The sequence below is a fragment of the Perna viridis genome, chromosome 9 (genome assembly GCF_037379345.1).
Source record: "Perna viridis isolate PV_CMFRI_1.1 ecotype Kerala chromosome 9, ASM3737934v1, whole genome shotgun sequence".
Classification (NCBI taxonomy): Eukaryota; Metazoa; Mollusca; class Bivalvia; order Mytilida; family Mytilidae; genus Perna; species Perna viridis.
The window spans coordinates 32,516,928-32,543,830 of NC_142453.1; the positions used below are offsets into that span (position 1 = coordinate 32,516,928).

At 32.1% G+C, this 26,903-nt stretch overlaps 2 protein-coding genes across 2 annotated transcripts in view; one reads left to right on the forward strand and one right to left on the reverse strand.

Moving 5' to 3' along the window:
- Positions 1-5,434: 5,434 nt before the first annotated feature.
- Positions 5,435-15,083, reverse strand: LOC148607865 (uncharacterized). Its single transcript, XM_088544398.1, has 7 exons — positions 14,943-15,083; positions 13,452-13,547; positions 12,581-12,636; positions 11,488-11,544; positions 10,782-10,902; positions 9,020-9,189; positions 5,435-7,997 (listed from the first exon to the last, which is right to left on the reverse strand). The coding sequence occupies exons 1-7, from the start codon at positions 14,980-14,982 to the stop codon at positions 7,941-7,943; spliced, it is 597 nt and encodes a 198-aa protein (XP_088400524.1). The 5' UTR covers positions 14,983-15,083; the 3' UTR covers positions 5,435-7,940.
- LOC148607866 (carboxypeptidase D-like) overlaps positions 15,083-26,903 on the forward strand; it is a 34,141-nt gene continuing 22,320 nt past the window's right edge. The window contains exons 1-6 of the mRNA XM_088544396.1: positions 15,083-15,988; positions 18,277-18,419; positions 22,254-22,423; positions 23,610-23,980; positions 24,467-24,658; positions 26,251-26,534. Coding sequence (XP_088400522.1) covers positions 15,175-15,988; positions 18,277-18,419; positions 22,254-22,423; positions 23,610-23,980; positions 24,467-24,658; positions 26,251-26,534 — 1,974 coding nt within the window. The 5' untranslated portion in view covers positions 15,083-15,174. The remainder of the gene's footprint in view (positions 15,989-18,276; positions 18,420-22,253; positions 22,424-23,609; positions 23,981-24,466; positions 24,659-26,250; positions 26,535-26,903) is intronic.

Here is a 26,903-nt window from a genome sequence, read left to right on the forward strand (position 1 = left end):
GCTGGTACAGAGATTGACGCTAGGTACGGTACGGAATTTAAACTCAATCACTTCTTTTTTTAAACATTATCAAATCTTTCATAATTTTATCCAAAGTCTTAAGGTGAAGTTTTAACCTCTTAACGAAACGTAAAATTCGAACAGGAAAGTGAGAAGTACACAATAATTAGTTTGGTACGGTAACTTCCGGTTACACATTTTTGACCTTTTGAATTCAGAAAAACAATCAAACAAATAATATTAGAAAAATATGCATCATTTTCTACTCCTACAACGTAAGAGGTTGGAATTCCGTTCTTCCATACCCCAAGTAGGATGGCACCGAGTCAGAAAATAGCTTGCCAGACAACCTTTAGCACTGCTGGAGTACATCATTTTCTTGATTAGGAATGAATTGAAACGGACCTTTTCACATTTCATGCATTTTTTTCAGTTCTTAACATACCGTATGAATGAACATGTTTACTTAGCAAAACATTATTTGGGTACGGAGAAAAGTTGGCATGGGTACAGGTTACATGCATTTTATACCCTTCCGTCGATTTTAGGTTACAGACCACCAATTCAACCAATGAGCATTTGGAACGTACGCAAAAATAGTCCTACGCAGAAATTACCCCTGTTCCTCATAGTGCTGTGAAAAAAGTTCTCATCTTATTTAAAAAATTTAAACAGTTTCTGAAAGGAAAAACATTTCTGTACATTTTATAGGTGCATTTTGCTTCTTGTGATGTGAAGCCTAATCTCCATAATGATTTTTAAATATACCCCTATCTTGTGAAAACACTGGGATTTCCCATGCTATTTATAGACCCTTCACTTCCGGTGACCAGTACTGCACTGCAAGTCTGCTAACCCCACATGCCATTCTGAGGATTGTGAGCTGACATATGTAGAATCATGCTGATATATAGTCCTCTGCAGGTTAAAGTTAAGGTAAAGTCCAGAGAAGCCATTGAATATTGTGAAATTAGCATAGAAGCCTATGGAAAGTGGAATTAGTGGTTTTTAGCCTTAAGTTGAAGCCATGGCAAAATGAAAAGTTTTTTGAAATAGCTTTAAACTACTTGAAGATCTTGTTAACTTTGCCATGAGAGGAATACACTACAAAAATCCTTCAAAATATGCATTTTTTTAAGTTATAGGTCCAAATTATTGAAAATTGGTCTTTTTGGCTGATTTTTATGTCCTATCTTGTAAAAAGTGTAGAAAATTTAGTAAAAATATCAAATATTAAACTTTGAGGGCTATATTTACCTAAATATGGTGGTAATAAGCACTTGAAATCAAGTTTTGTGTAGATTTGAGCAAAAATTAGGTTAGAAATGAGGAAAAACTCACTTTCATTACTGCGGTTAAGGCCATATCAGCATTCCCCTATGGCAACATGGAAAATCCATTATTGAGTACTTTTTTTGCTTTAGGTGCCCTTTACTGGTCATGTTTTAATGTGAAAACACTGTATTTACAAATTTAAAGCCAAATATATCACCTTTTGTGAAAATTTAAAGATTTAGGATTTTTGACATGTGATCAAGAAAAAGGGGGAGGCATGTCAGAAATAATTTTTTAAAAATAGACCAATTTCTCAGAAAATGATTACTTTTAAAACTATTTCTTCATTAATATTGTTAAAAAACAAGTTGTGATTGATATTTTTTATTTGAAAAGTCAGAAAAAGTTCTTTGCAAATATTTAATACATTTAAGTATGGTAGAATATTGTCACTTTTTTGCTCGCACAACTTGGTTACCCTATATTTAAAAATCAAATATTTAAAAAAGTGCTTGTCACATTTCACTGAAACTTTGCAAATGCATTCAGTATGTGTGTAGGAAGATACCTGTATAGTTATTTATTTTTTCTAAGACAAAAAGTGACTCTTTAGGTTACAGACCACCAATTCAACCAATGAGCATTTGGAACGTACGCAAAAATAGTCCTACGCAGAAATTACCCCTGTTCCTCATAGTGCTGTGAAAAAAGTTCTCATCTTATTTAAAAAATTTAAACAGTTTCTGAAAGGAAAAACATTTCTGTACATTTTATAGGTGCATTTTGCTTCTTGTGATGTGAAGCCTAATCTCCATAATGATTTTTAAATATACCCCTATCTTGTGAAAACACTGGGATTTCCCATGCTATTTATAGACCCTTCACTTCCGGTGACCAGTACTGCACTGCAAGTCTGCTAACCCCACATGCCATTCTGAGGATTGTGAGCTGACATATGTAGAATCATGCTGATATATAGTCCTCTGCAGGTTAAAGTTAAGGTAAAGTCCAGAGAAGCCATTGAATATTGTGAAATTAGCATAGAAGCCTATGGAAAGTGGAATTAGTGGTTTTTAGCCTTAATATGTTTTTAAATGTCCCGAAATGTGTATCCGGAAGTTACAGTACAAAACTAATAATTGAATATTTCTCCTTTTCTAGTTGGAATTTTGCGTTCTTCTGAATACATCCAGAGGTTAAAACTTCACTTTAAGACTTTGGATAAGTTTTGAAAGATTTGATATTGATTTAAAAATTAAATATCGGAGTTTGAATTCCATACCGTACTTGATTTTGGGTCCGGGAATTTTGCCAAATGGCTTAGGTAGTACAATACAGTTAGGTCATTTCTGAAAATTTTGTCTCATTTTGTAGCAATAAAGCTGTTTTGAGGCAGTCCGCACATAAAATTCTAGTGTTTTGTCATAAAAAAGTGCATATTTTTGAAATCCTTGGTGTGTGGAGGTTTAAGTCATTATTAAGTAATTTAGTGTTTATTGTTATAAAATCCAGTAGCCATGGTAACATACTGAAAAAAATATTACTGAGTTGTAGTTCAAATCGGGGTGCCTTTCCAAACTAACAGCCAATTACTATGTTTTATAAAATATCAGGCACTTAGACACTACCACAGGATGAAAGCATGCATGGACTAGGTGGAAAAAGGTTAAAAATAATAAGACCCTTTTAAATTCATTCTCTCACAATTTTAGTTCCAAAAGTTCGTGCGAGATAAGGTATTTTGAAAATCGGCCATCTGATGCTGAGGAGAGAACCTAATACGGCAGGGGACTGAAACGTTCCGGATACCATTCTTCCTTTAAATTACACCTGTTTACCACTACATATATTACATCTGTCTATGTATAAATGCAGGGGTAACTTGGTGTGCAAAACAGTGCGCCTTAATGTAACTGTATAGTGCATTCTTACACAGATCGGTACTTATGAAATCTGAAAATTGAATAAAAATAAAATTTTCGAAAAACAATTTGAAAATCATTGATTCTAGCTTAGCCATCATATCATTTTGTAAATGTATACAAATAATCAACTGGAAGTATCACGGTATAATGAAGAAATCCACAAAAGAGTGTTTGGGTACAGGTTACACTTTTCGGTATATGCCCACTTTTATGGCAAGCCAAAGTGGACAAAAATGCCTATTTATTAATATTTATAAATAATTATAGATATTTATAATTCAATTATAAATATTTATAAATCATTTATTAATATTTATAATTCAATTATAAATATTAATAAATATGGCAATCATAAATATTTATAAATGAATTATAAATTATAACTCAATCAATCAAAGTGGACAAAAATGTCTATTTATAAATATTTTATAATTGAATTATAAATATCTATAAATAAATTATAAACATTTATAATCATCTTGGATTTATAAATATTTATAATTCAATTATAAATATTTATAAATGATTTATGGATATTAATGTTTGTTGGGGTTTAACGTCTGAGCAGCAATATTTCAGCTATATTCAGACGAATGGATATTAATAAATGTATTATAAATATAATTGAATCACAAATGTTTATAATTATTTATGAATATTTATAAATAGGCATTTTTGTCCACTTGACTTACCATACCTATTTATGATTCAGGTCTAACCCAGTCTGGCTGGCCCTGGTGGTATGTATGATTCAGGTCTAACCCAGTCTGGCTGGCCCTTGTGGTATGTAACAATGTGGTACATTGTATCAAGTATTATAATGAATATTTTAGTTACACAGTTTTATTCTATGAAAGCTTAATTTTACAATTCATTCCTTAATATATGTAGTTTTCACAACTCTAAAAATTTGCCCACCCCTTTAAAAAAAAACCAAGTACTATCTTTAAAAATACAGATAGTCGACGCAGTAAAATTTGTTTTTCTTATAATTTTCTACTTTACATTCAGGAAATTACAAATGGTACTCAATTTTAATTTACAATACACTTTTTTCAAACTCAACTAAGTTATCAGTATTTTGCCAATTGGAAAACAGAATTGCGATCAGGTGACTTGCGGTTCCATGGAAGAGCGTCTTAAAGGTCAAAGGATAAAAAGCGAAACTATTCCGACTGTGTCGGAAAAACAAAAAAGTTAACTTTATCGCTCGGACACACTTATAGCTATGAAAATATCATATGAAGTTTACTACCTTGCAGTGCGGCACCTACACTTCATTAAAGGGGGTCATCACAGACAGAACTCTTACATAGTAAATTACTGTGAACTTCTTTATTTACAAATAAAGAAGGCGTGAATCTCTGCTAAAACAGGTGCAGTGACATAACACAAATTGTGCACTTTTTTACTTCTTAAAGTTCATTGGTTGAAGCTAGATTTGCTCACCTGACTCATAAAGGGAAATAAGTAATAACTCCTGTATAAAAAATATCTGTTCTTAGCATTTATGTTTTCTACTGATATACAAGTCACAAGCAAGTTTTTTTTTTAAAAAATAGTATATCTTTATTTAATTGTAATATAAATATTTAAAAACATTGTATAAACAAATACAACAATCACATATATCACTAAAAATCAAAAGTTTAGGAATTATTAAGAACAAATACTAATCTCATAAATTCTGCATACATATGTATATATATATATATAAGCTACTTATAGTATTTGCTTTGCGGTCCCTGATTTTTAAATCGATCTTGGGTTACTACAAGTTCACTGTTTTGAAAGAGTACCATCCACCTAATAAAGAATTGTATTTTTTACTTGGGGAACAACTATTTGATTTTTTATAGGGAGAGATAGTATGGAATCACCCCCCTCAACATAAAAATATAAACCCCAATTAGCATCCTGCCTTATTATCTTGCCCTGCAGCTCATTCTGTACATCCCCCTTTTTTCAAGCATCATTCTATAACACAAAAAATCAAATGGATTTCTTAAAATAATTTCATTTCTTAAATGATTCCCATTATAAATTTCTAATACTATTGGTACTATATACATGTTGAACAAACTTGAAGCAATAAAACCAAAGACTATTCCAGAATACAACTCTCTAATTGCAATGATTGATCAAGTAACAAAAACAACAAACCATAAACAAGAAATTAAAAATACTTAAACAGCTGAAAAAAATCTATTCTGTTCTAGAATACAACTCTGTAATTGCAATGATTAAAATTAAATATAATACTAGTACATGTTCACTGAACAATATAGATTGATTTTTAAGTAACAAAAACAACAAACCATAAACAAGAAATTAAAAATACTTAAACAGCTGAAAAAAATCTATAAATTAAATATAATACTAGTACATGTTCACTGAACAATATAGATTGATTTTTAAGTATACCCTTCAGTGGCATAGCTGCAATTTATTTCAAGTAGCCAAGGATCCAACATGTTTGCAATAGAAACCAACTAAAATAAATCCCTCCCCTTTTATTTGCCATGAAAGGCTTCCAGACTGCTTGGTCCTGTCTATGCCACTACCCTTGCTAATTTTCTGACATTTTACCCTGTAATGTATAACTGTGCAGTAGTTTGAGCATTCTAAATGTAATTTCTGTAAACAAAGAAAACTAAGTTCTCATTCAGTGCAATGTAAATAATGTATGGGGTATCATATTAATGGACTTAACATGCACAAAATATTTATAAAGGACAAAGCAACTTGATCTTTTGTTTTTTTCTGATGTTCCACACCAATTTCTGAGAGAAATCCACAGACTTAAATCTCCACACATTTCAATTTGTAGCTTGATTGTCCAGATCTTGAATTTGATTTATTTCAAGTTACATCATTTTAAACAGACACCTTTCTTCTTTTGTTAGGGGGCAGGGGTACATTTTACTCCTAATAATCTTTGAAAAATAAAAATAAAAAGATTTGTAAATTAATATAGAAAATATCACAAATCACCACTATAATTGTGGCTATATAAATAAAAACCTACTGACTTTTATCACAGAGAACATTATACACATGCATCAACAAATAAAACTTAATCAGGATATAACCAATAGATACTTGGATTAAAATCAGCTACATTCATTTGTAAACACTGTTATGGTTCTTTTATATATGGTATCTATTTCAAAGTTTGTTTGATTTTTAAAAAAAACTAATTAAAATTAAAAAGAATTTTTACTGTTTCACTCTTCCATTTAATCTGGTTTCATGAAGGATTGTTCAAATTTTTGTGATATAATGAACTTAATGGTAGTTTATGCTTCATCAACTGGTTTATGTACAAACATAAAATTCAATAAAAAGCATAAAAAATGAAGATATTAAGCAGGGATAGGGTAATTGTAATCACTTATCACAATCAACCAAATCGATTACACTTTCATGAGTAATCACATGTAATCAGTAATCCTTGTGATTTATGAATACATGTAATCATGTTTAATCAAGTACTGAGTGAAAGTGGTGTAATCATGATTATTTTTTATTACATTACCCAGAAAGTTGTTTTATAAAAATAGACTATTAAGTAGTTTATCCCCTTTTTGACATTATTTATCAAACTTAACACTTTAGACTGACTTTTATACATTTTATGTAATAGATAATGGTGGTGTTCTGCTCCAATTAAATATCTATTCCCTTTTGTCTTGTTTTCTGCTACTTATTTACCACAGCAAATAGAGACATTTAATGTTGACATAAAAAAATGTGAAACAATTGGTGAATATACAACATTTTGTCTTTATTTATAAATTAATATTTAATTAAATTGAATATATAGCATATGAATTATTTCTTCTGTTTAAAATTATATGAATTATTTTGCTTAACATGTCATTACATTACCTGTACCAAGAAAGTAAATTTACTTTTTTTATTCATGCTTGGAAATATCTGAAGTAATCATATGTATTTGATTACACTTGAAATTATGAGTAATCATCATGTAATCAATTACATTTTTATCCCATGTATATTGTAGTCCTGGAGTAATTGATTATATTTGAAATTATGAGTAATCATGATGTAATCAATTACATTTTTATCCCATGCAGTCCTGATGAAATTGATTACATTTGAAAGTAATCAGCCCCAACCCTGTAAATTTAATAGTAAATTACTTAATACTTAGCAGATTTACGTTCCAATTTGGAAGAATACATTTTTATTAGTAATATATATCAATAATCTTCAAAAGTAAAGACTTATTTTTATTTAAAAATATAATAAAATTCAAAATGGAAAAGTTTGGTATATATACTTCACATTTGGAAGTCCCACATGAATTACACAGCCTTTTTAAGTAAACCTTGGATAACCAGGAAGATTTATTTTTCAAAATAAAAAAGGTAAAGATACCCTTGATACCTGTTCTAATGAAATACAATGTTCTTATAAAAAAGGAGTAAACTTTGTTTCTACACATCAGGACTATAGAGGTAAAAACCCATTTACAGCATGTGTAATATGCCAAAAAAATTCTTAGTAGTTGATTGTGTTTTGTGTTATGTTCAAATGACAACGTACAATAAGGGCCGTTTTTGGCCACCTCTTCAAATATCTTCATATATTCCATATTAAAAGGCAAGGTAGCCCTCCAACGTGACAATTTTTTCTTGTTTATGAAAATCTTTGGTTGCCTAGCAACAGATTTTAATGGGGAAAACCCTTCTTAATTTCAGGATCTAGCAGCTTTCAGTCTGAAGTAGCCTCATCCAACATGGTCCTAATATGGGTCATGATGAAAAATAACTGAAAAAAACAATAGAAAGTTTTTAAAGACAGTAAAGTTCTGTAAAAATCATATACTGCATATAAAGTTGTCATGTTAAGTGTAAGTCAGAAACATACATGTCAAAATAGACTGTTCTGACAATATAATTTCAATCAAAGATGTTTTCTCCATTTACAAAGACCACTATTTGATCTCTGCATCACTGGATTTGCTCAGAAATTTTTCAATGGAATGTTAGAAAAATGAGGTTTTTGACATATTTATCTGCCTTTGAAATGTTCATTTTCAGTGCATTTCAATAAAATTATAACTTAATTTACCAAAATGATGTGGAAAATCATGTCTTTTTTCCTTGATTTTGATTGTGCAAATAGTCAAATTGTGTTTTTTTTCCATACTGTGTTTCATCCACTGCCTGATTCTTACACAGACTGACACTTAAATTAGGATACAAAAATCAAATAAATCAAATTTTCAATCAAAGTCCCTGAAATTGATTATATAATGATCTACAACATAAGACAGATTCAATGATGACATACAAAATAGCAGTTCAATTTACCAAAACTGCCAGCCCCCCTCCTTCAGAAAGAAACACTGATTTTCTTTTCTATTTTAATCAACACTTATACCTTTAGTTTGAAATTTAAAATTGGCAGCAAAAATCCAGGAAATATATAGGTCATAGAAAGAAATAGAAGGTCAGGAGTGGGGGGAGTGTTTCTATCTTGAAATTCATTTTATAAAGGTTGGTTTCCAGTCTTCACACTTATTTTTCCCAAGTTTTACACAAAATTCACACAATTTTCCAAAGAAATAGGGATTCATACTGGTTCAATAAGCTGATTCAGTAATAAAAAAAGTTTAAATCATTGATATTGATTGATGATTTACTAATTCATTTTCTAAAACAGAACTTACATATCTACCCAACTGTTAAACATTGAAAAAAGTGTTGAACATGCAGTAAACAATTATTGAAAGAAAGGTAGAAGCTAGCCCATTTAAACACTAAACTATAACCTAATTACTAAATTACCTCTACTCGGAATGCTAATGACCTGCCAATTACAAGCAGTAATGTCCCTGAGTACTGTAACCAAAGGTCAAGGCCAATATTGGTGAGAAATAGACTTTCACAAGCATACAACCACATTGGTAAAACATGTACTCCACTTAAAGCTATTATACCTAGTGGTGTCTTAAAACCTGCAAAAAATGTACACATAAATACAGTGAACACAACAAAAATGTTATGTACTTTTCCGTCTAAGAATTAGGCTAAATGTGTATAAAGTGATGCACTTGAAGAAAAATACACAGAGATTTTAATTACATTATCTAAGCATTTATACCTCATAACCTCAAGAAATTACTATCAAAAAGTTTGTAAAGTTTGCCTTTTAAGATGTTAAATAGTCAGATTTAGTTGAAATGCACTATGGAAAAATGGCGGGAAAATTTTCACCAACTTTTTCCTTATACAAGCAGTAAAAAAAAATCTACATCACCAATGCTTCAGGATAAATTCAAATTGCTGTTCAGTTGTTTTCTAGATGTGTTTGAATATGTTTGATGCAAAAAAAGACCAAATTAAGAAAAATGATGTGCCACTCATGGCCTGATTCTTAGACAGAATGGTACTTAATAGGATAATCTTAAAATTGGAAAAAGTGATTAACCAAAATATGATCACGAGCGCCAATGAATGCCTAGATTTAACAAATGTGCCAATCTTGTTCCACACAAGAGTTAAATCTTAATGCATTCTTAACACGAGTGATCATATTTTGGTTATTTATGTTAACCAATTGATTATCTTACGTATCATACAGATTTCCTCCATTATTCATTGCTATTTTCAACATAAATTTTAAGTTTTGTGAACAGCTGATTGGTTTTCGTGTTACGATGTTTTTTGCGGGGTAAGTCTCAGAGTGAAATTACAGAATTTATTTCAGTGTGAATTATGAAAATTTTTACACAGGGAACATTCGACTTCGTGACCTTATTCCAATTGGTTATTTGTAAAAATTTTGGCATAGTACAAAAAATCTGTTCACATGGTGGAGATGGCCACACCATAATTAATGACTTCATGACCTTATTCCAATGGGTTATTTGTAAAAAGTTTGGCATAGTACAAAAAATCTGCATACATGTAGCTTTGACAGGGTCTGGTATAGCATACACGCTGATATGAAAACTCCATACCAAAAGAAGCAACAATGCCAAAGTTTTCTAATGGACAGGAAAATGTATTGGGTAAGTGTACTGGTTGCCATTAACACACATTTAATTATTTCTCATCAGTAGTTATGAAAAATAATAACTTATAGGATACTCTGAAATGCAAAAGAGTAATCAAGGGAACCAAGGTTATAGCAGTAATCAAAAGAATGTTATCCTGGGACAAAGAACAGACATGGAAAACAGACATACACAACAAAGAACATAAAGTAACTAAAATCAAACATACAAAGTAGCAAAAGCAAATGAGCAACTCGGACTCCACTAAAAACTGGGAGCATGGACCAGGTGCACCGGTAGGGTAAGCGTCCTCTGTTTTTCTAGAAACACCCGCCGAGTTGCTCATAAAAAGTCAAGTCCGAGGTAGACAAATGAGGAAAGTTTCTATAAAAATCAGTTGCTTTATGTTTTTGGGAGAAGCAGTTGATGCCAAAGTGACAGATCATTTTCTTTAGTTGTGTTAAAGTGTTTTCTTTTATGTTGACTATCAATTCAAACATTCAAATTTTTCATTAATAACCGTATCTACTACCACAATTTGGCAACCATACCTTTTTGCATAACAAGTTTACAAATCAGTGGGAAACTGTCATCTGGTATTTTCCAGTTGGCCCCTCTTTTGTGTGTACACACAAATGTCAACCACTCTACCATTATAACAGCATATCCCCACTGAAAAAATAACAGATGCATATGCACATTATATCCCTTTTCATGGCTTTTAAAGTCTAAAATGAATTAAAAAACAAAAAGAAACAAAAGGGAGCAGGGGTGGATCCTGACATTTTGAAAAAGAAGGGGGCGGTCAGAAAAAGTTGTGTGCCAACCCCCTACATCCCTGGACCTGCAACAGGGGAGTTTTATCCATAAGTATTTCAAGGTATAACATTGATATCATTATGATTTGCTATAAAAATATTAAAAACCAACTGAGTGTTTTTGAGTTATGGAGGATGCATGGATGGACAGACAGTTGTACACTAAAATATGTGTGCCAAAATCATGCTTTAAAATACTATAGTAAAATTTGAGATGTATGAATTGATGTTATGCTGAAGCAGTATACTTGTTGTTTCAGAAACAAGCTGAAGACAGATGTTTCTCATCCCAACTGGTTTTTTTACTGGTTTTAGGGTTGTTGTCTCTTTGATTAGAATTATGATTTTTTTTAAGAATGTGGACATAAGGGGGATAACTGCTTGAAAAATGAGTTTTCATGAGATAACTTTTTCGACATGTGCAAAAGTACATACTTACTTTATAGAGGAAACACCATAAGAATCCTCTGCTTATATTATCAATGACTACATCTAGCTAAAAAAGCAAAAAAAACCAAATTCATTCAACATGAAAATTAATTTGGTGCATAACAATTGAAGCGAAAATTACAGAAGAATTTTTTATATCAGATGAAAAGGAATTTGAATAAACTAGTTTTAAAATTAGGAAGATTCAGGTACATGTATAAGTTGTAAATAAGCTGCATGTGGGAAGTTCTTTTTTATTGAAATGTAATTTTCTAACTTACATTTAGATAAAATCTAATAAAGTTAGCAGTTATGATGATACTACAATGCCTCATGCCATCCGGTCTTAGGTTTCTTCATCATGAGAATAAATTTTAATCCATGTTTGTCAAAGCATCATTACCATAAACATATGAACAATCTAACATTGTCTTTTTTTAAATTACATTCCAAGACAGTGCACACAGTCCATCATTTGGGAATCTGTTTAAGTCAATAGTTGCTTATTTAAGCACTGGCCATTTTTATCCTAATAGGGGGTGGGTTTGATGTCGCATAAGAATTTTTTTTTTGTGTAAGTACAAATTTTTTGTTTCAGCAGCAACTGAAATCAATATTTTCATTTGAAAGTCTGGCTTTTAAGTAATTGGGGAAAGTGTAGATTAAACTGGATAATCAGATGAGTGAAAAACATTTGTTTTTTTCCCTAAAATTTAGAACATTTATTTTTTCTCTCAAAAAGATCTCAGCCCCTGCTAACAAAATGGTTGATGCCTTACACTGTATTCTTTTTTTTATTATATGTGGACCTTTGTTCCTGTCAGACTCGCTGTTTACTCTGCTTTGACCTTCACATTAGGTATTTGGATATGTTTATACACCTGCTAACCAAGTTTTCTTGAAAGTTCAAACCTTGGTCCTGCAAATTCAGATATTTGCAGGATGGAACTAAGATTTACTGTACTAAATAACGATACAATTTCTAAATTCTAAATTTGTTTGCAGAACATTTGGGCAGTCTTCAATAAAATTGGTCTATTTTTGTCTTTAAGTTTGCCTGACTGGTACCTCTTGATTTGTTTTTCAGTAAAAAAAATAATTACCCATGCTCCAAACACTGAACACTGGTTCAACTTCCTGGCAAAATACCCATCAAAACCTGGAAAATATATCAAATCAATAAATTAATTTGAAATTACTAATAACACAAAACATAACACTTTTTAACAGATAACCTGTCTAATCCAACCACAAATAACATTTAAATGTAAGTTGTTGTAAGAATCAGGCAAAATGGGAAAAATCAGAAACATGCATGCCAAAACCCAACTCATCTGACAATATAATTTCACTCAAGGATGCTTTCTCAATTTGAAAAGACCATTATTTGATCTCTTCATCACTGGATTTGCTCAGAATTATTTAGGTAGAATGTTAGGAAAATGAGACTTTTAAGAGATATTTGCCCTTGAAATGTTCATTTTCAGTGCATTTCAATAAAATTATAATTCATTTTACTAAAATGATATCGACATTTTTTTTTCCTTCCTTGATTCTGATGGTGCAAATAGTCAAATTAAGCTTTCAAAATGGGCGGGTTTTTCATACTATGTTTCACACACTGCCTGATTCTTACAGAGATCGACACTTAATTTTTTTACAGCCACTTCAGGCCTAATTCAGGGTTTCATTGTGGCAGTGATTACCATCTTTAATTTTCTCTTTAACTTAGCTATTTCAAAGCTTTTTTGATTTTTGTAATCATATGGTTTTGTTCTTTTACTCATTTGTAATCATCTCAGTAACTGTTTAATGTAAGTCAGGCTTCCATTAACAATGCTTGGCCTTTTAGATTACACTTAAGAAAATATGCAAACAAGAAAGGCTGTGTAAGTTCTGATTAATCTCAAAACAAAACAAAAAATCACTAACTGTTCAGTAATAAAAAAAAAATGTATACAAATCGAAAGTTACCATCTAATAATGTTGAAATTCCATAGCATGAAAGAAACCAGACTGGGTTGTCAAACTGAACGAGACCACATAGCAACAAAAATATTCTTAGGTATCCTAAAAAATATGAATGTATAATGTTAAATATTACTTTCAAGTCTGTCTTCTGTAAAGGAACAAAGGGAGTAACATCAAATGACAATATGAAGAAGCTATATGGTTGTAACAGCAGAGAATGATGCTCCTAACAAAATTCTTAATAGTACCAGCTGGAAATTGAACCTAAGATCTCTGACACGGTCAGCTGATGCTCTATCAACTGAGCTAAATCCACTAGTGTTGCAAATGAAGCACACTATTTTTAAATATTCTGTCTGTGAGAGGAAACAACAGCTACATGTTAAATACTTATCACAAACTTAGTTGCAGACCTATTGTATGGGTAACAGGAAGAAAAGCTACAATAGACAAAATTCAAATCAGTACCAACATGGTTGCAAACCCAGAACCCCTGGGTTGTGCTCCTGGATCTGTCAAGCAATGCCTATTATTTAAACACAAGTTAACAAGAGTAATACAAATGTAGTTACATCTTAATTACAAGATATTAGAATTATATTCCTTCATACAAGAAAGTTACAAAACGTAGGTTATTGGTCTAAAAGGGGGAGTTCTTCCAATGAGTCCATGCTATCACTTGTTCATTTTTTCCCACATTTTTTAGTTTTAGATTTTTGAAAAATCCAAAAACAGGGGATTCCTTAATAGAAATCTTCTTCCCGATTAGTCACTTTCTTTGACTCAAGGGAACAATGATTTGAACATTAAAAGATGAAAATCAAAGGATAATGACTGGAAAAGAAAAATAGACACAAAGAACATGAAATTCCCAATGTTACACACTCGAAGAAACAAAAGTTACTGGTAAAAACTGGGAACATCAACCAGGTGCATCGGTGGGGTAAACATCCTCTGTTTTTTCTAGTATTCAGTGAATACAGTACTACACATGTACATGTATATAGTAAAAATAGTTAATTGTTGTAAAGGTATGACACTGCGGCTACGCAATTTAACTGCAATTTAACTTTAATGCAGACAGTTGAATAAATTTATAAGTATTTTAATAGTTATTGAGCATAGAATTTATACATGTAGAATTACAGTTGAATAATATTACATTGTAACAGCGCTCTTTAGACATCAGTGCAATCTATCATGGGGAGGTATTTATGTATATTTAGGTTATTTTTGTACATCTCTATTTTGTATAATTTGTAACAAATTGTGCAAAAAAATAAATTGACAAGTTTTAGTTATGTCTTTATCTACAGCTTTTCAGTAGAATAAAAAAGATAATGTTAATATTCCATACATCAACATTATGATCCGGGATCAACTAAAATTATCAGTGAGTCCATTATAGATTACGTAATATTCATCTTCCTAACAAGAAAACATTTATTTCTTTCTTTAAATTTCGAACTCCGTCGCATTATTCTTTATTACAACCTATTAAGTTCGGAACATAAAACAAGATTTCTGTCCCCATCTCCCTAGTCTCTCGAAGAAGACGTGCGAATCATGTGCTGTGTACGTGCACGTGTTGTTTGTTATTGTTTACATTTCGGTCTATTTCTTCGTCGATCCTGCGCTTTGAATTCACGGAAACATCCGGTTCCGAACATCCGGCTTGGTTGACGTGCACGTAAACAACGGCGATAGTATAACTTACAGATGGAAAATGTCCCGCAAAAATTTGCTGTACTTTTTGTGTCTTTGTGTGTTGCATTTTATAATAGTCTTTGCTGACGATTCTTTGTCCTCATTCAAACCAGACACTTCGCATTACCACCACTATGACGAACTTAAGAAATTTCTCTCAGATATGGAATCAAAATATCCTAATCTTGCCAAAGTGCATTCGATTGGAAAAAGTGTTCAGGATAGAGACCTCTTAGCCATACAGATTACTGACAACATCAATGAGGTTGAACCAGGAGAACCCATGTTTAAATATGTTGGGAATATGCACGGGAATGAAGCAGTGGGAAGAGAAATACTTATCTATCTCATTCAGTATTTATTAGAAAATTATGGGAAAGACAATAGAGTTACAAAGCTAATTAATGATACAAACATCTATATCATGCCAACCATGAATCCTGATGGATTTGAAGCAGCTCGGATGGGGGATTGTACTGGTGTAGTAGGTCGCCCAAACCATCACTCCGTGGATCTTAACAGAAACTTCCCAGATCAGTTTCGAGCACATAATCCTAAGATAGAGCCTGAAACAAAGGCAATTATTGACTGGATTGAGAGCAATAAATTTGTTTTATCGTCGAATCTTCATGGAGGCAGTGTTGTGGCAAGTTACCCCTTTGATGATTCATCAAAACACAAAGACATCTACAGTCCTGCTCCAGATGATGAAATGTTTAAGCATCTTGCAAGGGTGTACTCCAGAAATCATTTGACCATGCATCAACCCGGGCAGTGTGGTGATAGTTTTAAGGAGGGCATTACGAATGGAGCTGATTGGTACGATGTCCCAGGTTTGTTGTTTTAAACATCCTATACAGTATTTTTAGTTACCACAATATGACACGTACATGTTCAGTAATGTGTATAACATGTATCAGTCGTGTTCAATATGTTGTATGCCATGTATACATGTACAAAATGTACATTGCATGTATTGCACAATAATGTTCACTGTTTAAATTTTTTTAATCTACTAGTATTGTACATGTACATGTACATATACTCACATATTTGTACACACACACACATATATATATACTTATAGCCAATATACATGTACATGTAGACAGAAAACTGTTTACTTACATGTATCTAAATATTAAGGGTCCTTTCAGCTATTTAACTTGTGTTAAAACTTTGTTCAAAGAAAATCAGTTGGTAGATTCATAACTTCAACTTGAAATTGACTGCTTTTCTAGCATACAAATGTGTTGTGTTTAATGTGCAAAAATGTACCTAGATCAGAAAGGTCTTGTCAGATTTGTTCTTCAAAACTTGTTGAAGGTGAAACATTTTTTATATGTACATGTACTTTTTATATGCCTGAAATTTGATATCACCAGAACCAAATTTTTCACTCTAGCTGGAGAGAAGACTGGGAAGTATTAAAATTTTTAGGTTTTGGTGATACACATTGACTGTATTTTTTCTTAGTAATGAAGACACTCTAGTTGAAGCAGCTACAAATGTATTGCCAATTTATTTTACTGTAGTTACATCTGTTTGGTAATAAAAGATACATTTACATGTACATGAATGTTATGTTATAGTTACAGTACAGAAAGAGACCTACAGTGTACCATCATGGTCCATGACTAATCATTGACAAGGTGGTACACCACTGTGCTAGTGGTAACCCACAAATTTTTTATCCAAATTGATATTCCCAATTTCTGAAATTTTAAATGGTAGATTTCAAAAAGAGTTTGTAAGGAATCTTAAGAAAAAAAATAATGTTAAAGGCTACCACTCTTAGACTGGTGTACTATTATGTCAGTGGTCAGTCATGGTACTACATGTATATACATGTACATGTACCATTACCTTGTGTCAAGTTGTGATATTTCCATTTGTGGGGGGCATCTGGTCTGGCAATTAAACTTTGTAGATATGGCCATAAAATTTGACCATCTTGTTACCCATTAACTTCTGTAATCATCAAGAGTTTATTCCACTTCATTTGCTTTAATGTACATTTTACATGTAAGTAAATACATGTACATGTAATAATGGTCGTAGTTTCTGGTAAGGCCAACCTTAAAACTGTTGGTTTGCTGGTTATCTACCTACTCATTTAAAACCTACATGTACATGCACCTACTGGTCTCAATTTTTTTTTCATCCTTTCCAAGACAATTGTTTTGGTTCTATATTTAGCAAATTGGTTTCACTTTTGGCATTTTTCAGAAGAAGAAAAATTTACCTACATGTACCTGCTAATGTGCCTACTCAAATCATAAATTGTAAATCAGTGAACAGCAAACCAACATTTTTATAGGATGGCCTAAATTGACAGCATGAAATGCTGCACAAAACATGCTTACACAAAAGTAGTTCACATATGGAAGATTCTTCATTTGATCAAAGTTAATAATGGAACTGCTTTAATTTCATCAGCCTTTACAATTAATAATATTGGCTTTGAACTTTCAGCGTTACAAATAATTCAAAAATCAATATTTCTTGACCTATTTGAAAATACCTATTTAAAGTCGAAATGTCGTCACATGTAAACTTTACAGACAAGTTATGGAATTTATGATACTTCCAACATTTTTTGCTAAAATATTGTTATTTTTAAAGAGGTAGATAAGGAAAGATAAAATTGTTTGTCTTCGACTATTCATTATATAGTGATTTAAGTCATTGAAAGTAAAAATGTAGACCTGTGATACACTAGCAGGTATCCCCTACCTGAATGTCTCACAAATTAACCAGTCCATTAAAATGAATGAATAAGCATACCCTATGCCTATTACAATATAAACCTGCCATGTGTCAACATACATTGTACAATTATATAATCTGCAAGATACAAACATTTACCAGATTCCAGACTGTTTTGAAAAAAATGGATTTTGGAACAAAGTTATACATATAAGAAAGTCCTTGACCTTTGACCCTTTAATTTGACACATTAGTTTAATTGTCCTTAAGGTTACATTTGTAATACAGTTTACAAATTTGTTTACTATATGTACATGTGTAGGTATACTTTTTAAAATAAATTTTAGTAACAAAACTATTGTAAATGAATGTATGTGTAGCTTACATGTACTTTGTATTTATTATATCTTAGGTGGCATGGAAGACTATAATTATCTGCATAGTAACTGTTTTGAGATCACAGTAGAGCTGTCATGTTGTAAATATCCTGATGTCAGTCGGCTGAGTATAGAATGGGATAACAACAAACAGTCTTTGATGTCGTATATGGAAGAGGTAAAAATCTAGTCTTAAAAACAGTGACTTTCTTACTGTTGTGGGGAAAGGGCCTGGGCACATGCATTTGGGGAAAAAAGAGCATGAAAATTGTGACTTTGGGAAATAATCTATATTTATTTTTTGTACATGTACAGCCCCGTGCAGGTCCGGGTGTTAAAAGAATAGGCCTGCAGCAGCGCTAAGCTTGTCGTATAAGGCGACTAAATAGTGCTCAGAAACCTAGCCGGAGGCTAGGCGCTCTGCCCACAGAGCAACTGGGATGTGTGCCCCAGGTGGTGGAATGGGGTACCCCTGGCGTGATACATGCTGGGGGTTGTCAGGCTATAATACGGAAAACCTGACCGCAAACCATAGTGGTGCACCGTGTTGGGAAAGATGCCACGTTCCACGCACGTTAAAGAACCCTTCTGTGGTATTCGATAGGAGTAGGAACCTTTGCGCTCCGCCACAGGAGGCTAAATTGCCCGACCTTACCCATCCCCCCTTTTTCCAGTGACAATCAAAATTTGTCGACCCTATTATCCTTGTGTCCCATCCCTTTTTTTCATTTCATGTTCATCGTCTGAATATAGCTGAAATATTGCTGCTCGGACGTTAAACCCCAACAAACAAACAATTGTACATGTACAAAAATGTATATGAGGGCAAGGATTTTTATACAGTCTCTTCAAAATAATTTCTAATTAAAATCCTTGATGAAGTTTGTAGTAGTCTTTGTCGTCAATAAGTGACCTCTCAATGACAAGTTTGATGTAGTAGTAGAGTACAGAGAGGATTTTGTACATTTAATAAATCTCCATTTTAATTACAATTTATGCAAATCTTGAGATGGACTATTTTTATATTAGTCATATTACATGAATATGGAGATAAAGGTACACATCTCTAACCCATAAATAAAATAAAATATGAAATTCAGCATACCTGTTATTTTTATGTTAGAAGTCTATATTTTGCAGATTTTTTCTTTATAAAGCACACTGTTATATCAATAAATATGAAATAAAGCAGTGGTTACTGTCATATGACAACTGTTTAGGCACTCTAAGAAGTTTAATGTTCATTGCTTAACTTTCTGGATAACTATCTCGTTAGCAATCATAACACGTCTCCATATTTACATTTGTATATTAATCATATTTATGGATATGAAGAAGGGTACACTTCTCTAACCCATTGCTCCTTCTACACCACTGATGGAAATTAATGTTTGTTTGTTGGGGTTTAACGCCCGAGCAGCAATATTTCAGCTATATTCAGGGGATGAACATGAAGTGAATGATAAAATGAACATGAAATGATGATGAAATGAAAAAAGGGATGGGACACATGGACAATGGGGTCGACTAATTTTGATTGCCACTGGAAACAGGGAGAGGTGGGTATGGTCGAGCAATTTAGCCACCTGTGGCAGAGCCCTATGGTTCTTACTCCGGGAGAATACCACAGTAGGGTTTTTTTTAACGTGTGAGGAATGTGGCATTTTTCCCAACACGGTGCACCACTATGGTTTGCGGTCAGGTTTTCCGTATTATAGCCTGACAACCTCAGCATGTAACATACCAGGGGTACCCCATTCCACGACCTGGGCAGAGCGCCCTACCTCCCGGCTAAGGTTCTGAGCACTATTTAGTCGCCTTTTACGACAAGCTTAGCGCTGCTGCAGGCCTATTCTTTTGAGACTCAGACCTGCACAGGTCTGGAAATTAATGAAACCTTTACAGAATCTTCATTTAATATTCCAATTGTGCATCTCTCCTCAGAATCTGTTTGGATGTAAAAATGTGCGTTTTATCAAATGGGGGAGTGGGGGTATCAATTAAGTGAACAGTTCTCAGTTTTTCTAGTTTTATTTCTTATGGAAACTGGTTTAACTTTCTAATTATTGTCCACTTACAGGGTGGGGACATTTGTTCTTGTGTTGTTCTGTTATCTATTGTTTTATAGGATCAATATTGAAATATTCATATAGGTTTTGTACATATTCAATTTTATGTGTTTTTCGTTTTTTTGTACATGAAAACATATATTTCCAAAAATCATAATAGACCCATTTTCTTTCGGTATACAGTTTGTATAAAGTCTTTTGGAAAACTTACTATTACATGTACCTGCATGCTTTTCTTGAACTAATTAAGAAGCTGTCTTTGTAAGAATCGTGCAATATCTGAAAAAAATGTGATACACCCCAAAAAGACTTTTAAAAATATTTTTATTTTTGAAAATAAGTTGTTTCATACATGTAGGTCTATATTATGAAATGTGTAACTATTCATTACAATCTGCCTGCTCTTAGGAAATTATCAACATTAAAAACCCAATAGATTCTATTGTATTTGAGTGTCATTTACAGAGTTATCTCCCTTAATTTTGAAATCTACTGTGCATTCTACATAATTTTATCTCCTAAGAACAAGGGTTATATGAAAAACCGATTGTTAATTTCTGTTCACTGTGGCAATTCAAACAAAATATCAAAAATAAAAATATGTAGGCTTTTCACCCATGAATTACATTTTGCATGATTCTTAGCTGTAGTGTTGCTTAATTTTTTTTTTTTTTAAACCTTTCCATGTTGGTCTTAAACAAACCAAAACATCTACATGTACATGCATGTTGCATTTTATCCTGTGTAAGGTAACAACAATTAGTTGGCAAGTTTTCCAGGTTTATGTACATAATGTATTCAAAGAATAATTGATAAATAGATTTCCATTCAATTTTTGTTACTGTTTTCATTGACTTTTTACTGTTGTATAATAATGACATGTGTAAGTTTTGTTTGATTGTGCATAAAAACATTCATGTATTACAAATAATGTGTTGATACTACACTTTAAATATCTCAAAACCAAACTGACATGTCATACAGCCTACTTACTTATTTTAGCAGTCCTTATGGTTATAAGCTCAGAGGCAACCAGTACCTTTTTTTCAGATTTTTTTTTACAACTCAATATTTTTCTTATGAATGTAAAATATTATAATGCTTACTCATGTTACCGTCATGGTACAGGCTATTTAGGTTTTTCTCTGTTGTACATTCTTAACAAGACATTTAGTACATTCTAACTTAAATTGAGTGTAAGTGTTTGTAAGAATTAGGTGGAACGAGAAAAATCAGAAACATGCATGTCAAAACCCCACCTATCTGACAATGTAATATCACTCAAGGATACTTTCTCTATTTGGAAAGACAATTCTTTTATTTCTGCATAACTGGCTTTGCTCAGAAAATTTTCAATAAATGTTAGAAAAATGGGGTTTTGACAGTTATCTGTCCTTGAAATGTTCATTTTCATTGCATTTCAATTAAATTATAAATCCATGCACCAACATAATATGGACAGTATTGTCTTCTTTCCTTGATTCTGATGGTGCAAATACCGGTAGTCAAATTACACTATCAAAATGATGTTTTTTTATTCATATCATGTTTCGCCCATTGCCTGATTCTTACAGGGACTGACACTTAAAGTGCCAAATATACCAAAATAAGACTTCAAACCAGAACACTATAATAACCTGGAATACTTGTAGTAACTGCATGGGCAACTTCACTGTCCCAATACCTTTTGTACCAACCCTTAGGTTTTATCCTGAATAGACTCTACCAGTACATCATAAATTTAATCACCAAAGTTTTACAGTTTTATCCTTTTAAGAATTTTTTTGTCTATCATTATTAAAACATGTAATTGTAGATAGTAAGTTGTATTTCTTTTGTTATACATGTTCATGTACCAGTAAACATTTGTATTTCAAGGAACCCATACAGTGAAATAGATCTTTATTGTTGTTGTACATTGTATTTTATTTGATCTGTTTTAGGTACATAAAGGGGTAAAAGGATTTGTTCATGATGCCACCACGAAGAAAGGCATCCCTGAAGCTGTAATTATGGTGAAAGGCATAAGTCACAATGTCACTACTGCATCCTTTGGTGATTTCTGGCGACTTTTGGTACCAGGAAAATATGTTTTATCAGCAGTAGCACCAGGGTAAGAATAAAAGGATAATTAATTAGAATAACCAAAAAATGATCATGAATGCCAAAGAATACCATGATTTAACAAGTGAGAAACTTGTTCCTTCCATGTTAATCCTCCAAGAATTCCCATCACATGTAGTATTATTTTGGATATAAGATATGATGTCACAATTTTCTGTGTGACATACATATACTTATTGAGCATCCTTATTGTGTGACCAACATTTTGAGCATCCTCTGCAAAAATGTACCTTTTTTCTGGATGGTTAGTAACAAAAATAACACCCATTTTGTAACTTAGCTTGTACATGTACATATATGAAAAAGTAAACAAGGGTCACATGCAGTGTAGTAAATCAGAGTATTTCATTGATTGCTAAATAGAAGCAGTATTTAAATACAATTTATAGGCCATTTATATGCATTTCACTCTACAAGTTGACATATTTCCAAAAAGTTAGAGAGGGGAAATGCTTTCGTACCCATGTGGGATCTGGGAGTAGGCCAGAGTGTCAACACAGCAGCCCTGCCACTAGTAGGACATAACCTGAGTTCTTCGGTCGAGTATCCTGAAGGCTGGGCTCGGCTACCTTCTACTATTAACCGGCATTACTAACAGAATCCCATAAGGGATGGTTGTGTGAGATCCATAAGGATAGTCAAGACCGTAAAAACCCCCAATCATCATTTATATGCAGATTTTGTTGTAAAATAATAAAAACACATAAAGTTGTTATATATGCTTAGAGCTATACTGTGAAACTACTTTCGTGGATTATGGAAGAAAAACAAGTTTGTGGATTCTTGAATTCATGGTTGTGTGGTTTTCAGCATACACATCAATAGAAATCTCCTATTCGATGGGAACCATAATTTGTGGATTTGCCTTCCCACGAAAACCATGAAAATTGGTATCCCATGAACAATAGTACTTTCAGAGTATCATGTGACCATTTGGTACTGTAAATTCAGATTATTGCCTTGTTTTAATTATAGCTTAGAGTACATCTGAATCAAATTTGCAGTCATCAAAACTCACATAATGGATTTTTCGTGCAAAAGCTGGGATTTTTTCCTCCTAATTACCAAAATTGACGTTTCGTTTTCGACTTAAATTTAGAAAAATTGCAGTTAACAAATGCACACAATGATTTATGAATTTACATTGATATTTTGTTCTATTTTATCTGTATTAGCTATACTGCTGAAAGCAAAGATGTAGAAATTACAGATGGACCAGCAATTGAAGTAAACTTTGACCTTAAAAGTAGTGACCTTGAAAAAAATAAAGAAGAATCTAAAGACGCAGTGCCAACAGAACCAAACACATTGGAAGTACTCATAGCTCATATCAATAAACTACGTGATCCTGCACATAGAGAAAAACAGACATTTATAGAACCTACTGTTTTCAAACATCATAATTACAATGAGCTGGAAAGTTTCATGAAAAATATCTCTCAAAGATTTCCTAAAATCACCAGATTATATTCTATTGGAAAATCTGTCCAAGGGAGAGAACTCTGGACCATTGAAATATCTGATAATCCAGGCAAACATGAACCAGGTAATATAAAAAAGTCAGTTATACATGTACATGTTCTTAAAATGAAAAACATATCACAACATTTTCTTTATTCTATTAATTTAACAAATTAAATTTAAAGTCTACATTTTAACCATTTTTATTTTTATGTTTTTATCGTATATTGTATACAAATAATAAATGCATCTAATATAAACAATGGCGAAAGTTCTTTTGTAGAAGTATTGTAAACATGTTATTTTTCGCAAACCGCAAAAAATAATACCTGCAAAATGGATTTTTTAATACTTTATAATACTAATCATTTTCTGAAACCTTGGAAATTGATGCCCACGAATATGTTCATTTGACAGAATCTGCAAAAATTAGCAACAGCAAAAATTATTGTTTTTACAGTATCTGTTTGAGAAGACAAAAAAGTGTTTTTATTTTCTTTATTTTTTTTTAATTTCCTTCTGCACCATTTTCTTGTGTGAAATAACAACATATTATTTTTTTCCTTTGAAGGAGAGCCAGAATTCAAATACATCGGAAACATGCACGGAAATGAAATAGTTGGTCGGGAAGTATTGATTAACCTGATCCAGTTACTGTGTGAGAATTATGGACACAACCACTTCACATCACTGATGGTTGATTTCACCAGAATTCATATCATGCCAACCATGAACCCAGATGGGTATGAGATTGCTGAAGAGGGTAGGTCTTTTTATGGGCATATTATAGTAAACAATTGTTTGACTGTCTTTTAATCAGTCTTCCCCACATTGTATAGTAGTTCTAAACATATTGTTGTATTTTCAACCAACTTACTGTAGACTGTTAACATCTAAATGGAAAGATGCTGTCTGATTTTGAATTTATACATGTAGTTTTTGTTAATGGTATTTTTGCAAAATAAAAGGGGGACTTGGATATTGTGCTTATGCTTTACTTGTATTATCATTTGAAGTGGTGCTTCAAAGTACCTAAACAACTTGATACTAGTAAGTGCCATTTTGTGAGGAAAGATAAGACAATAATTAATTATTTGAAATATCACATTTAAATTCCCATTAACTTCCTACATACATTTTAATTTATGTGATTGTTTTTGTGTTTATTTGAAAGTAGAATATACAGATTTTAAGTACCATTCCACATAAAATTCAGAAACTGCCAATGGTAAAGTAATTCATGGTTAAGAAAAACCCACCAAACAGACGATGCTGTTTCAGTCTACTTATGCTATACTTTCACATAATGATAATCATTTCTCCATTCAGATCTGCACTTTTTAGAAATCGTACATTCATCTCATACTAAAACCAAATTAAGAAAAATAACTCTTGCAAAGTGCCAATTTCATGTACAATTTATATCATTTTTTATCTCAAAAGTGCATAAACTGAATTACAAACCAAGACTGGTCATATGATCTGTAACTGATTTCTGAATAAGAAATGAAACTGAATTTGGTGGGTTTTTGACATGTATGAATCACCTCCTGTCTGATTTTTAGAAAGACTGCTACATGTACTTAAGTATCAGTTCTTATAAAAATCAGATGCTACCATTGTAAGGGTGACATTGATGAGAAACAACCCAAACAAATGTTGCTTTTCAATCTATATATGTATGTATCAACCAAGTCAAGAACAATAACTTTTGCATTGTGCCTATTTCATATGCAAACTATATCTATTATTTTAATGTCAAAAATGCTACAATTAGGTGAAGAACTAGGACTTGTTATGTGGTCTGCAGTGCTTGTAAATAAGAAATGAAAGTGAATTTAATGTTTTTTTTTTTGACATTCATGAATCACCTTATAGCTTTGTCTGACCTCTATAAAGACTGCTAGTTAATAAGAAAAGTAAGCTATAGAATTCTTAGTTTGTATGGTATTCTATCCATCATACTTCAATTTGTGTTGTTTTCTACAGGGTAACTCTCATGTACATTGAAATCTGTGTCATTATCTACAGGGTAACTCTCATGTACATTGAAATCTGTGTCGTTATCTACAGGGTAACTCTCATGTACATTGAAATCTGTGTCGTTATCTACAGGGTAACTCTCATGTACATTGAAATCTGTGTCGTTATCTGCAGGGTAACTCTCATGTACATTGAAATCTCTGTCGTTATCTACAGGGTAACTCTCATGTACATTGAAATCTCTATTGTTTAGTGTATTGTCTACATTGTAAATCCTCATTTGTATTTTGTAGGTCTATTCATCAACCTTAATCAATTGTCTTGAGACTTTTAAACGAGCAGTTTAGTAATTTATTCTATCAATCCTTGCAGGAGACAGAATGGGATATCGTGGTAGAACCAATGCCCACCATATAGATCTGAATCGTAACTTTCCAGACCAGTTCAAAGTGACAAACATAAATGACCACCAAGAACCAGAAACAAATGCAGTTATAGAGTGGATCAAGTCTATCCCTTTTGTTTTGTCTGCAAATTTACATGGTGGATCTCTGGTAGCTAACTATCCATTCGATGACACCAAAGCAGGCACAACTACCTACAGCAAATCAGCTGATGATGCTATATTTATCCAAGTATCAGAGGCTTACTCACTGGTAAATTATGAAATTGAAATTTCTGAAATTTACAGGTTATCTTTGTAATATGTTTGATGGGCATGTTTTAAAATACTTTCCATATTGTAATGTTCTGTCCAGTGCATTTTTTTGCTGTTTATATTTAAAAATTTTGTTCATTGATTGTTAATTCCATTTAACTGAGCTCAAATAACAAATGACATAAAAGCTTAAAATGTCTTTCTTCCATATTCATACAACTCATAACTAATTTCAGAATTTCAAAAAAAAAATTACTAGATGTTTAAATTATGAAATTGATTCTACCAATTACATGTGTGTTTAATGTAAACAAGTTGTTGTGTCAGTGTTTTCTTGATTAGGTGTAAGCTGTTGAATTGACACATG